At 56.3% G+C, this 11,790-nt stretch overlaps 1 protein-coding gene across 1 annotated transcript; it reads right to left on the bottom strand.

Annotated features, from left to right (window-relative positions):
• Window positions 1–5,537: 5,537 nt before the first annotated feature.
• GADD45B (growth arrest and DNA damage inducible beta) lies at window positions 5,538–7,189 on the bottom strand. Its single transcript, XM_058163734.1, has 4 exons — window positions 7,009–7,189; window positions 6,810–6,911; window positions 6,472–6,688; window positions 5,538–6,337 (listed from the first exon to the last, which is right to left on the bottom strand). Exons 1-4 carry the CDS (start codon window positions 7,050–7,052, stop codon window positions 6,224–6,226), a joined length of 477 nt encoding a protein of 158 aa, XP_058019717.1. The 5' UTR covers window positions 7,053–7,189; the 3' UTR covers window positions 5,538–6,223.
• Window positions 7,190–11,790: the final 4,601 nt, after the last annotated feature.

The following is an 11,790-nucleotide window of genomic DNA, read 5'->3' as shown; positions in this document are numbered from 1 at the left end:
TGGGCTAGGCACCCTTCCAGCCAGCAGTCTCTTGGCTAGTCAGCTCTGCCCCCTCTCCCTGGAGGGCCTGGGGATCAGCTGGCTGTCAGAGCCCAAGGGAGCCCGTCAGATATTTTGCTCGGTGATCTCACCCCAAAGATAGAAGGGAGGCAAAGATTTCTGCCGGCCAAACCAATCGTGACTTTTGCTCGTCTCCCGAATAAAGCTGAAATAGTTGGGGTAACCCCAGCTCTCCTCCCCAAGTATCCTGGGAATCGCTCCTCTAGAGGCCGTTCATGGGGGAGGGGGGTTGTAGGAAGCAGGGCTGCTAGCGGCTGAGCTGCTCCGGCTTCCCTGCATTAGGCTCGCCCTGTTCCGGGACTGGAGCGACCTGGCGCGCGCCGGCCTGCCCCAGACCGCCCTCCCTCCCCGCTCTGGTTTAGGAGCCGCCTGGATTCCTAGTTTCCTGTGTCAGCGGGCCTCTCTGCAGAAGCGTAGTTCGGGGGAAGGGAGGGGCTCCCCTTCATTTGATCGTGAGGGCGGGCGGGCGGGCGGGCGTGGGGGGGGGGTCGGCGAGTCTCTCGGCGTCGGCCAAGCCCAGTCTTGGCTGCACGGCTCCACTCCAGACGGGGAGCGAGCGCAGAAGAGCAGGGACTGTCTTGGCCGAAGCGGAAAAGGGCGGCCCAGGGGAAAGCTGCCTCCTCCCCAAGGGGCTCCCCCGGTGCGTGGGATGGTTGCCCTCCAACAAGCGCGACGGACGCTTCTTTGGGCCGGACCGTTGCGAGTAGCACCGAACCTTTTGTTAATCCTGTTGTGTAAGCGGAGTTCGAGTCCCGAGTTTCACGTCACCCCTGCAGGGGAGGGGGTCCCTCTGTCAAGCCTCCGTGGCCCAGGCCAGGGGCTTCCAGCAGCCCGGGCGGGGCAGCGGGGCCAGACGAGGCCTGCGCCCCTTGCCTTCCCTCGGCTGGTCTGCAGCCCTTGGGCGGGCAGCGTCGGACCCTTTCCTAGAAGCTGGGCAGGGGTGGGGTTGAGGGCGAGGGCAGCCTTATTCGAGCGAAGCGATGCTTGTGTGACGCTTCTAGCCGCCGCTCTTGCGTCGTTGCTTGTTTCTGGTTTCGCTAGGAATTCAGACGAACAGCTAACAAGCGCTGCAAAAGAGGTAATATGTGAATTAAACTTTGCTGCGGCGCTAAGGCGGCGGCTGAGAGCCAATTGGCTGTCTAGGTGAAGGCTCCAGCCTAGAACCCAGAGAACTGCTTCTGAAAAGTCTTGCCAAAAGTGGCAGGCTAGTTTGGGGATCAGTCGTTCCCAGGCAACCACTCCTTGAAAAAATGGGGTGAGGGTCTTTTCCGGAGGGCAGAGCAACAGCCAAAATACATCAGCTTGGGCAACAGGGAGGGCTGTGTAACTCTCCCGTTCAGAAGGGCCCTGTCAATCCCCAAGGCCATCCTGGGGCCTCCAGAGTGGGCAATTGCAAGCCCCCGAATTCCTGCCTAACCCTCATGAGACACGCTGGCCTGGCACCCCAAGCACTGCAAAGCCAACCAGGGGTGTGTGTGTGTTTGTGTGGTGCGAGTGGGGGATGGAAGGCCCTCTGCTGGGTTCCAGAAAAGGCAACAAACATCTTTATGTCCACAAGAACAAGTCAAGGTAACATCAACAACACTTAAATTGCTTCGCAGGCCCACAGGATGTCGGTCACTCCCTCAGCAAAGGGAGATGGCGGCACCTGCTGCTTTTGGGAGCCGAAGGGCTGAGCCAGCCACCAATTACTGGCTTCCTTCAGCAAAACAGGTGAGAGAACGGGGCAGAGGCCACCGAGGCTGGTGCTGCACCCAGCCCTTCATTGGAGGCCACAGGGTGCCTGTATGCCACTCTTGGCAAAGTGGCATCCAGGAGAGCTGAGGCTCAGGGAGGAGCGAGGGGCCAAAGGGACACAGCCAGATCCCAAAGCTGTAATCCTGGAGGGGGCTGGGAGGGGAAGAGCATCTGCTCCAGGTATCAACCGGGATGCCTTATGCACGGTCACTCATGCTTTGGTCACTTCCCGTTTGGATTATTGCAATGCTCTCTACATGGGGCTGCCCTTGAAGTGCACCCAGAGGCTGCAGCTAGTCCAGAATGCAGCTGCGCGGGTAATGGGAGCAACTCGTTGCTCTCATGTAACACCAATCCTGCGCAGTTTGCACTGGCTTCCTGTGGTCTTTCCGGTGCGCTTTAAGATTCTGGTTACCATCTTTAAAGCGCTCCATGGCTTAGGGCCCAGGTACTTACGGGACCGCCTGCTGTTACCCTATGCCTCCCACCGACCCGTACGCTCACACAGAGAGGGCCTTCTCAGGGTGCTGTCCGCCAGACAATGTCGGCTGGCGGCCCCCAGGGGTAGGGCCTTCTCTGTTGGAGCTCCTACGCTTTGGAATGAACTTCCCCCTGGCTTACGTCAAGTGCCTGATCTTCGGACTTTTCGCCGTGAGCTGAAAACGCACCTATTTATTCAAGCGGGACTGGCTTAGAAGTTTATTAATTTTAACTGGGGTTATTTAGATTTTAGTATTTTAAAGGGTTTTAAATTTTAATATGTTTTAAATTTTGGCCAATTTTATAATAAGTTTTTTAATTGTTTATTTTAATTGTATTTTGTTACTGTTTTTATTTTGGCTGTACACCGCCCTGAGTCCTTCGGGAGAAGGGCGGTATAAAAATCTAATAAAATAAAATAAATAAATAAATCAAATAAATCAAATCACCAAGAGTGTATGCGCCAAAGACAAATCCCTTGTGTGTTCAATCACACTCAGAATTCTATTCTATTCTATTCTATTCTATTCTATTCTATTCTATTCTATTCTATTCTATTCTATTCTATTCTATTCTATTCTAAATCCTCCAGCTGAGACAATTAAAGAAAAAGGATTTGTTTTATGCTCCAAGTTGCTCCATTTAGGAGAAAAGCTTTTTAAAAAGCTTCCACCCATCCCTCAGCAAGAGAGAAATGTGAAACCATTGGCCAAGTGAAGCATCATCTGGGGGAGAATCCTGTGTCTGGATTCTGGGCCAGAATCATGATCTCCTGGGGCTTGTCTTCCAGCAAGTGGAAATCAGGATAGACTGGGCCTGGTGGTACCATTTTACCCTCCAGTTTAAGGGGCTTTGGGTAGCCTGTCAAAAAGCAGCCTCTGCCAGACCACTGTGGCTTCTTCCGCTCCGTCTTGGTTTTCGCACTCAGCTCCTCCTAGCCTCCCCCCCCCTTCTCTCAGGGAAAGAGGGGCTATTCCCCACATCTGGAGGAGCGCGAGACCAGAGGAGTCATTGCAGATGGCCTAAGGAGGGTTTCTGCTCAGGGAACAGGCCAGCAATCTGCCCAAAGTGGACCAGGCTAGGTGGGCTGGAGGCCCAGGGCTGATGCTGAGCCTTTCCAGGGAGGGAGGCAGAGCTGGCTGCAGGAGGAGGAAGGGCAACTGAGCCTTGCTTCTAAGGATGATGGGTGTGGAATAACAGAATAATAGAGTTGGAAGCGACCTTGGAGGTCTTCTATCTAGTCCAACCCCCTCAAGCAGAAAACCCTATACCTGTGATGGCAAACCTATGGCATGCGTGCCTGAAGTGCACATGGAGCCATGTCACATGGCACGTGCGGTGTCACCCGTTCCTCTTCTGGGTTTCTGCTGCACATGCGCAGGTGACAATCAGCGAGCCTTTGTGCGTGTGGCAGTGCCAGAAACCAGGAGAGCTGGTCTTCCATTTTCTGGCATGAGCATGTGTGCCAGCCAGCTGATTGGACATGCCCATGTGTGGCAGTAACCGGAAGACTTGCTTTCCACTCCGGGAACCAGAGGTACCCTATCTGGTGCACACATGCCCCCTGGGCAGCTCCTCTTCCTGGTTGCAGGCCTGACGAGTGCGCACGCAGTGCTCCCTTTTTGGCATTTGGTGCCCTGTGCACAGGTGCGTGCTCCCTTTTTGGCACTCGGTCCTGAAAAAGTTTGCCATCACTGCCCTATCCCATTTCAGACAAGTGGTTGTCCAGTCTCTTCTTACAAGCCTCCAGCGATGGAGAACCCACAACTTCTGGAGGCAAGTCATTTCACTGGTTAATTGTTCCCACTGTTAAAAAAATTCTCCTTAATTCCAGGTTGCTTCTCTCTTTGGTTAGTTTCCATCTGTTGCTGCTTCTCCTGCCTTCAGGTACTTTGGAGAATAGGTTGACCTCCCTTCTTTGTGGCTCCTTCATTAAACTAGCCATGCCCAGTTCCTGTAACCATTTTAGCTTTTAGTCCCCTAATTATCTTGGTTGGTCTTCTCTGCACTCTTTCCAAAGTCTCAACAACTTTTATATTGGATGTTGTATTCAAATTGTGGCCTTACCAGGGCATGGAGTCCAGTTGGGTGCCCCTCCCCATGAAAAGGGACCCTCAGCCTTCCCCTCTATGATGGCAGGCTCTCCTCTTTCCCTGCTGTGCCCCACGTCTGATGAGGCTTTTCACTGAGGCAGCCTCTGCTTGCAAGCAGACCTACCCCAGACCACCGCTGGGGGGAGTTGGTCACAAATAAGGACAGGGGGGCACAAGACAAGTATTTGAAAAACTCCCTCTCATAGGACACTGTTGCTTGGCCAAAGTTCCTGATCCACAGAGTTCAGCTGGAGAAAGGCCAGCCTGGACTTCAAGAGAGCACCTGGCACACCACAAGCCAACTCATTTCTGCCTCACTGTTCCCTCCATTTTGGATAATCCCTTTGGGGGTGTGTGTGTGTGTGCTTTTCGGGAGAAGGCCTGGCCCAGCATCTGGCAACCTGCCCAGCACACAGCCGGTTTTCTGGGAATTTGCAGTTAAGAAACAGATTTGTGGCAGAATCACATTCCTGAGCAAGCAGGACCAAGAATCTCAGCAGGGAAACACCTGGGCGCCAATTGGCACAGGGCATGGCTGGCTGAAGGGTGGGAGGGGGAGGCGTGGGAAGGAAGCTCCCCCCAAAACCTTTCAGAACACTCCCCAGGCCATCCTGCAAGACTTTGGGGCTTGGCAAGGAAAAGCTGGTGGGGACCATGCCAGCTCTGCTCTGTGGCAAGGGCAGCTGCCTAGCACTGCTGTGCTTGGCTAGGCTAGGCTTGCCATTGGCTCCTCTGCCTCAGATCCAAGTGAAGGAATAAGTCTAGGAACATTTTGGAACACACTTTGTTTTTTTTTTTACAAGAGGTGAAACTGCAAGAGGTCTGTTGCAATCTGGAACCTGCTCCAACTATGCAATATCTGTTCACACTCACACTTTCTGCTGAATGAGAAAGCGTCCAGACTGAACAGTAAAATAAAGTTAATTTTTTCCCCAGAAGGGTGTTTAGTGCCTCCTTTGGGCCAAGATGCTCCAGGGGGAGCAGAATTAAGTGCATCTCCAAGTAGAGCAGGGAAATTCCCCCTCCAGGAAATGCCACAAGGCAACTCCAGCTGCAGATATTGGCACAATAGCTGGGCCAGATCCTGTACAAAAGGCGCACTCCATGGCCCTGCAGGGAACACAGAGAGGCCCTTGAAGGCAGCCCCAAGAAAAATTTGCTCATATGTTACTTTCAGAACATAATACGTGTTTATTATCTTTTTAATCCCAGAATAAATTTGTATTTGGCTCCTGCATCTCCTTTCATCTTCAGAGAAAAGTCGAAAACAAACATGTAAATCTTCCAAGATAAATTAAAACCCTCAGTATCCGGAAGTTTTTTAAAAAGGACAATCCTCTGCAGCTGCCGGTTGGAGCTCCATCCTCTTCGGACAAGTTCGCAATCCGTAGAGCTTTGGGCTGGCTCGTTATTCTTCCTCGGGAAGAGTCCTGGGAGAAGAGCGGGCAGGCCCCTCCCCCCCCCCCCGACAAGGCGGAACCTTCTCCGGGCGGCTTGGCCTTCCAGCTAATCCCGGCGTCTCTCCGGGGCAGGTGCCCCCTTGGCACTCCTGACAAGGCAGGCAGCAGGAAGAGCGGCTCCGCCTACGGGGAGCCTGGCGCCCACACGTTCCCACAGTCGCCATCCCGCCGCCTCCTCTTCCTCCTCCGGAGCAGACAGCTGACGGAGGAGCAGCGCAGACCTCCTCCTCGGGACCAAGTCAGACCTTCTGCTGGCTCTGCTCCACTCTCCCGCGTGACTCACCCACCGCTCGCCTACCGACAGTCACGCGCTCGTGTAATTTGTACAGAAACAACATTCTTCCTTTCGGACTGTTGCACACGCGACGCTCCGCATCAGACACCGGCAGGGCCTCAGCGCGCTTGCAGAGCAACGCAGGGCACCCACTGGTCGTTGCACCGGCTCTCCTGGCAGAATCTGGCCACCTCCGCCAAGCCCTGGCTGCCCCACGAGTCCGCATGTGGGGTCTGCGGGAGGAAGACAAAGCCGCCCCTCAGTTCCAGGCCAGGGAGAGCCGCCCCGGAGTGTCTCCCTCCCCCCCCCCAGCAAGACCCTCGCAATTGCCGCCGCCGCCGCCGCCTCCCTCCGCCGACCGGCTCACCGTCACCAGCAGGCAGTGCAGGTCCCGCGGCTCCGCGCTGCAGCTGTCGTCCGGGGGGTTCTCGCCCAGTACGGCCGCCAAGCGCTCCAGGCCGGAGGCGCGCAGGATGTGGATGTCGTTGGCGCAGCAGAAGGCCTGGATGAGCGTGAAGTGGATTTGCAGCGCGATGTCCGCCTCGTCCGCCGCCAGCAGGCAAAGCACCACGCTGTCCGGGTCGCTGCGGGGAAGGGCTGCGGGGTCAGAGGCTCCCGGACACCCGGGTCTCCCAGCGACGGGCCCGGCTTGCCACTCTCTCCCTCCCCCCTGCCCACACTCTCGGGGGAGGGAGGGGCACTCACGCGTTCATGAGCTTGGCGGCCTCGTAGACGCCCACCGTCAGGCAGCCCTGCCGCTGCGCCGCCACCAAGAGCCGCTCCAGCGCCGCGCCGACCGACTTCATCCTTGAAAATAAGCCAGGCGGGGGTCAGAGGCGCCCCGGGAGCCCTTGGCTCTTCGCCCACGCCGTCCCTCCCCCTGCGGCCAGATGACCGGACTCACCTTCCGGCTGTGTGGTCACCAGGCAGCAGCTCCTCCAGCGTCATGGCGAGGGCGGCTCCGATCCAGCCGCGGTCCAGAGCGGGAACCCGCCAAATAATCCAAAGGCGGGGAAGCGGAAGAAACCACAACCCCAGGCGACGACCGAAACTGCGGAGCCCCGCGGTTGACAGCGCCTTATATGCCTTCTCCGAGGGGCGGCCTCACTCCGTCCGTTCTCAACAGCGATTGGCCCGCCAGCAAACCAGGCCGGCCCGCGAGCTTTACCATTGGTCGGCTAAGGAATCCCACGGGGAAAGGCGAGCGTTTGCCTTTGGGGAGAAGCGGCTGAGTTTCGGCTGAGTCTTCCCAGCAGCGGCATTTCCTGCCCAGCAAGCGCGGCGTGGGGGCTGTTTTTGTAGAACTCGTGGAGTTCCTCCGAAGCGACGGCGGGGAAGGAGCGCAACTCACCCTCCCCTCCCCCCCCCCCCCCAGCGGACGATCGAGTCTCTAGGCGGCTCTTCGTGGGGCTGCGAGTCAGCCAGGGGGATTTTACACTGGAGGGCGGCAGAACCTGGGTGATAAACCACTACAAACCCCCGGCGCTTCCGTTCTTGGCAGGAGGGAAAAGCCTGCGCGGGGCTGGGCGGGGGGTTAAGGGAGATGCACATGCAAACTCGGGCAAGCGGGGGAAACGCAACAGCACGCTGGGGGGGGGCTTCTCCTTGCAGACCCCCCCATTCTTCGGCCTTTCTCCACTTTTGCCCGTCCCGTCTCTCCCCCTCCGCAGAAATGTCCAGCTCGGCGAACCAGCCTCCTGCCCTGAGTGGGTGAGAGGTCGCGGCGGCCTGCAGACCCAGTTGCAGGGCTGTCGGTCACACGACGCGCGTTGCATCACCGCTTTCTTTGGTCTTGTGACTCGCGCGCAGCCGGCAGGAAGGGAGAGCCGTTTCTTCCCGGAACGTGGCCTCCGCGGCTGGACGTCCCGACCTCCCGGCTGAGCCACGCTGGGAGGCTCCGGCTCGCGCGTCGTCTGCGAGGACATCAACTGAGTCACCGTACCTAGAGCGCTGCGCATCGGCGGCCCGGCCTTTCCCCGGGGGAATCTGTGGGGGAGACGCCGGAGAGAAGCCCGTAAAACCCACCCGAACATTTATAGATGGAGGGTCCCCCGCAGTTTGTGCTGGAAAACCAGGTGCAGAGACGCTGGTGCTGCAGCCAGAGTGCCAGGAGACACCTCCCCAACTTCACCGAGAAAGTGCTTGGTGAATTGGAAATCCCCCCCACCCCTTCCTTCAGCTCCACCTGGAGTTTGAAATCCCTCAGGGCTCCTGGGTGCGGTTTTCAGGGGGAGGGCTGAGAAAACGTCACCAGAAACAGGTGGGTGGTACCTGCTGTTTGTTGTGGCTGTTGCACCTTTCCCAGCCTCTGGGTAGGCAAGAACCCTGCTGCAAACTTCTCTGCCCCTGGGTCGACACAGGCCTTGGCCCCCTTTCATTGGCGCCCCCTCTCAAGAGAGCAAATCCACTTAGGGCAGCTTGCCCTCTTTGCTGACTTGGGTGATCAATGAGCCACAACCCTGGCATTTCAGTGCCCCCCAACATCTTTGCTCTCACACAGACTGGGTCAGTCAGGTGGCAGTGCCCACTTGTCCAGAGCCTTGGGGAGCCCCTTGCTCTGCTCCCCCCTTCCTATTAGCCTTTGTCTTCTGGCTGCTCCTTGGCACAGCTCACCGCTGCAGTGTTTGCCTTGGGCCCGTGTGTGTGTTTTGGAGGCAGCTGCCCCAATTCCACAGAAATGGGATGAGGGAGCCTGAGTTGGCTATGGGGAAAGCAGGCCAACCAGATTCTGAAAGGTTGCTTTACATTCGCAGCTGAAGAACAATGCAAAAAGAAGTTGGCTGCTGCTGCCGCCTGCAGTTCAGATCTGGACTGCACCAGAGCGCTGGGGATTTCCAAAGAAGACCTCTATGAAATGTCAAAGGAAACTTTGCGTCACATGATACTCTTGTGCTTCCCCCCCTCCCTCCCCCCCTCACACTTGGAGCTGAGACCACACAGGTCTACTGCAATAAAGCTCAACAGAAAATCTAGCATTCTATTGGAAAACTAAATGAAGCAACCTTCCTGGATACTTGCCTTACTCGTAGGAAAACCAGGTTCCTCCCCCTGCCTGCTGCCAGATATCTCCCCCTCTCGTGTTGTGACCCCTCCAGCCTTCTCCCCACCCCCAGGAGTCCCTGCTTACTTCCCGCGGTCCAGCTCTTGTGACTCCATCTGCCCTTGAAGAAAGAGCAACTGAAAAGAAGCAACAGCAGGGTTTCTCCATCACTATCTGAAGGGTGGGTGGGTGGTCTCTCCACCAGAACAAACCCACTGGCTCTCCTGACTCTGCCTGTAGCCCCTTCCTCTGGAGAGCAGGATGCTGGGGGGAGGGGACACTAGCTGTCCCCTGAGCAGCATAGGAGAAAATGGCTCCCCCTCTGGATATCTATCTGCCTTTGGTCTCCAGCTGAGGGCTGAGGACCACTTGGGGGGAGTCACCAGGGGGCAGTTCCTCCTCTTGCTCTCCCTTGCCATTTGGGCGGCCCCTAATAATAGCTCCTGAATGGGCTGGTTGTGGAGGAAGAGGGGAAGGGTCAACTCTTCCTGGCTCAAACTATCCCTCACCAGATCCTGAGTGAAAATAGACCATCCTCATCTATCAATGAGTTTTGCGCTGAAATGTCTTAAAAATACAAAGATGTCGTTTTTTTATGTGGAAGGACCAGTTTATCTTCATTTCTGGTCATGTGTGGGGACTTTACTAAAAAGAGGAGAGTAGCCATGGCATCCAACTAGGCTGACCTTCCAGGTTTCGTGGCACTTCACCTCCACAGCTGAAGAGTCCAGAGTGTGGAAGGAGGCCTGGATGCCCAGCCAGGCACCTGGCATGCCGCCTTGTTCTGAACTGGACCCAGGGTCCCTCAGAGCTCCTCCAGGCCAGGGAGATGCAAAACGACAGCTTTTCAAGTGGGGCCCTTCCTCTTCAAGGGCCTCCATTTGGCAGGACCATCCCAAGAACAAACGGGCCTCCCTTGTCTCTGGCTCTGATTCATGTGGCATTTCCAGTGGACTGAAATCCCCGCCCCCAAGGTCTCTGCTGGCAGGAGAGCCGTCCCAGTGGAGAATGAGGGTGCCACAGTGCCAGGCTGTGTCTGGTACCAGCTGAGAAGGGCATCTTGGCTGTTGGGTGCAGCATTGCCCCAGGGGAAATGGGCACCATGACCCCAAAGGCCACAGCCAGACTGTCTGCCCCTACCCTCATTGGAGACAATCCGGGACAATTATTTATTTATCTAATTTATAGCTTCCCATCTTACAAGCAGATGACTCTGGGCCAACAAAACTAAAGTATCTAAAATCATGATCACGAACACACATTATAAACGTTTTTAAAACTATAAAAGCTGTTCCCCATTTGAAGAGAATTCAGCTGCCTGCAATTACTGCAGGTTCTAGTCCCACCAGGTCCAAGGTTGACTCAGCCTTCCATCCTTTATAAGGTAGGTAAAATGAGGACCCAGATTGTTGGGGGGGCAATAAGTTGACTTTGTAAATATACAAATAGAATGAGACTATTGCCTTACACACTGTCTTCGGAGAAGGGCGGGATATAAATGTAAATAATCATAATAAGTTAATGGGGAGCCCCCATTGGCAATCTTTTTCAGGTAGTCGGTATGGGCTTCCTTCGTCCTTGGGGCTGGACCGCCTCTTTTAACGCCCCTCTTCGGCCACAGCAACTGACTGCCGCCTGCAGCCTCCGGTCGTCCCTTCCAGGCAAACAGGCGATTCTTTCTCTCGCTCAGGTGGCTGCCACAAAGGGAGAGGGTGGAGCAAAAGGGATGGTTGCCATGGCAACATCACCCTCAGCCCCGGAGCAAAGCCTCTCCAGTAGGGGGAGCAAAGTCTGCCGACCTCGAGACCTTCGGAGTCCGAGGAGACTTTCGCGGTTGTGCAACGACCAACTCTTGTTTTCAGTTTTCCCATTGCTATAATGCCCATTCCCTGCCTCTCGGCGGCATTGTCAAAACTAGCTGTAGTTCTTCTATCCGCTACTCTATCATTCTGGGGTCGGGGTGCTTGGCTTTCCTAGACTTGAGGGACGGAGGAAGCCAAACTACGTTTCCCAGACTTCCACGGGACAGTTAGAAGGGCGCTTCCTTCCCGCCCCACCTCGCTTGCTTTCCTTGGCCAGCCGGCATGAAGTCGAGGGCTTGTGCGCGTGCGCGTGTAGGCTTTTGGTATTGTCTTGCACGTGCCGCCCTGGCTCCTCCTCGTCTCCCCCAACTCTCACTCTTGGTGAAGCTTGGCCTAAGCCTGGCTGCCTGCGAAAGGCGCGAGTCCGCTTTGCATTTGGCTTTCCCGAAAGTTGGAGCCGCAGCATGGGTGGGACGGGGGGGGGCTCTTTTCCGGTTAGGATGCTGACTTCATAGCTCCACCCCCCGACATTTCCCTTTCTTCCACGCGGGTGTGAGGCTTTGTAAGCCTAAAGCTGTAATGGGAGGAGGCGGCGGTATCCTATCTTGGCTGCTGAGTGGTGGTTAAGGGGACCCGGGCTGCGCGTGGGTCCCGCGGCCTCCCTCCGCTCACAATCGCCGCTTGCCCCCTGCAGTCAGCCTGGCGGCTTCTAAGAGCCGGTGATCCCACTCCTTGGAAAAATGGGGGGCTCGCCCTGGAGGCAGCAGGGACGAGCCAGGCGTTTTCTACCAGGCCCGAGGGGAGAGGACTTCCAGCGCGCGGGTTGGCGGCTTCAGCACCACGG

Source organism: Ahaetulla prasina, chromosome 1 (genome assembly GCF_028640845.1).
Source record: "Ahaetulla prasina isolate Xishuangbanna chromosome 1, ASM2864084v1, whole genome shotgun sequence".
Classification (NCBI taxonomy): Eukaryota; Metazoa; Chordata; class Lepidosauria; order Squamata; family Colubridae; genus Ahaetulla; species Ahaetulla prasina.
This window is presented reverse-complemented; position numbering and strand designations above follow the sequence as displayed.

What these genes read in the sequence shown, in the direction of transcription:
- GADD45B (XM_058163734.1), bottom strand. Translation starts at nt 7,052, where the DNA reads ATGACGCTGGAGGAGCTGCTGCCTGGTGACCACACAGCCGGAAG. An exon ending in GGTGACCACACAGCCGGAAG is followed by an intron (nt 6,912 to 7,008) that starts GTGAGTCCGGTC and finishes CTTATTTTCAAG; the next exon opens with GATGAAGTCGGTCGGCGCGG. An exon ending in GCCGCCAAGCTCATGAACGC is followed by an intron (nt 6,689 to 6,809) that starts GTGAGTGCCCCT and finishes CCTTCCCCGCAG; the next exon opens with CGACCCGGACAGCGTGGTGC.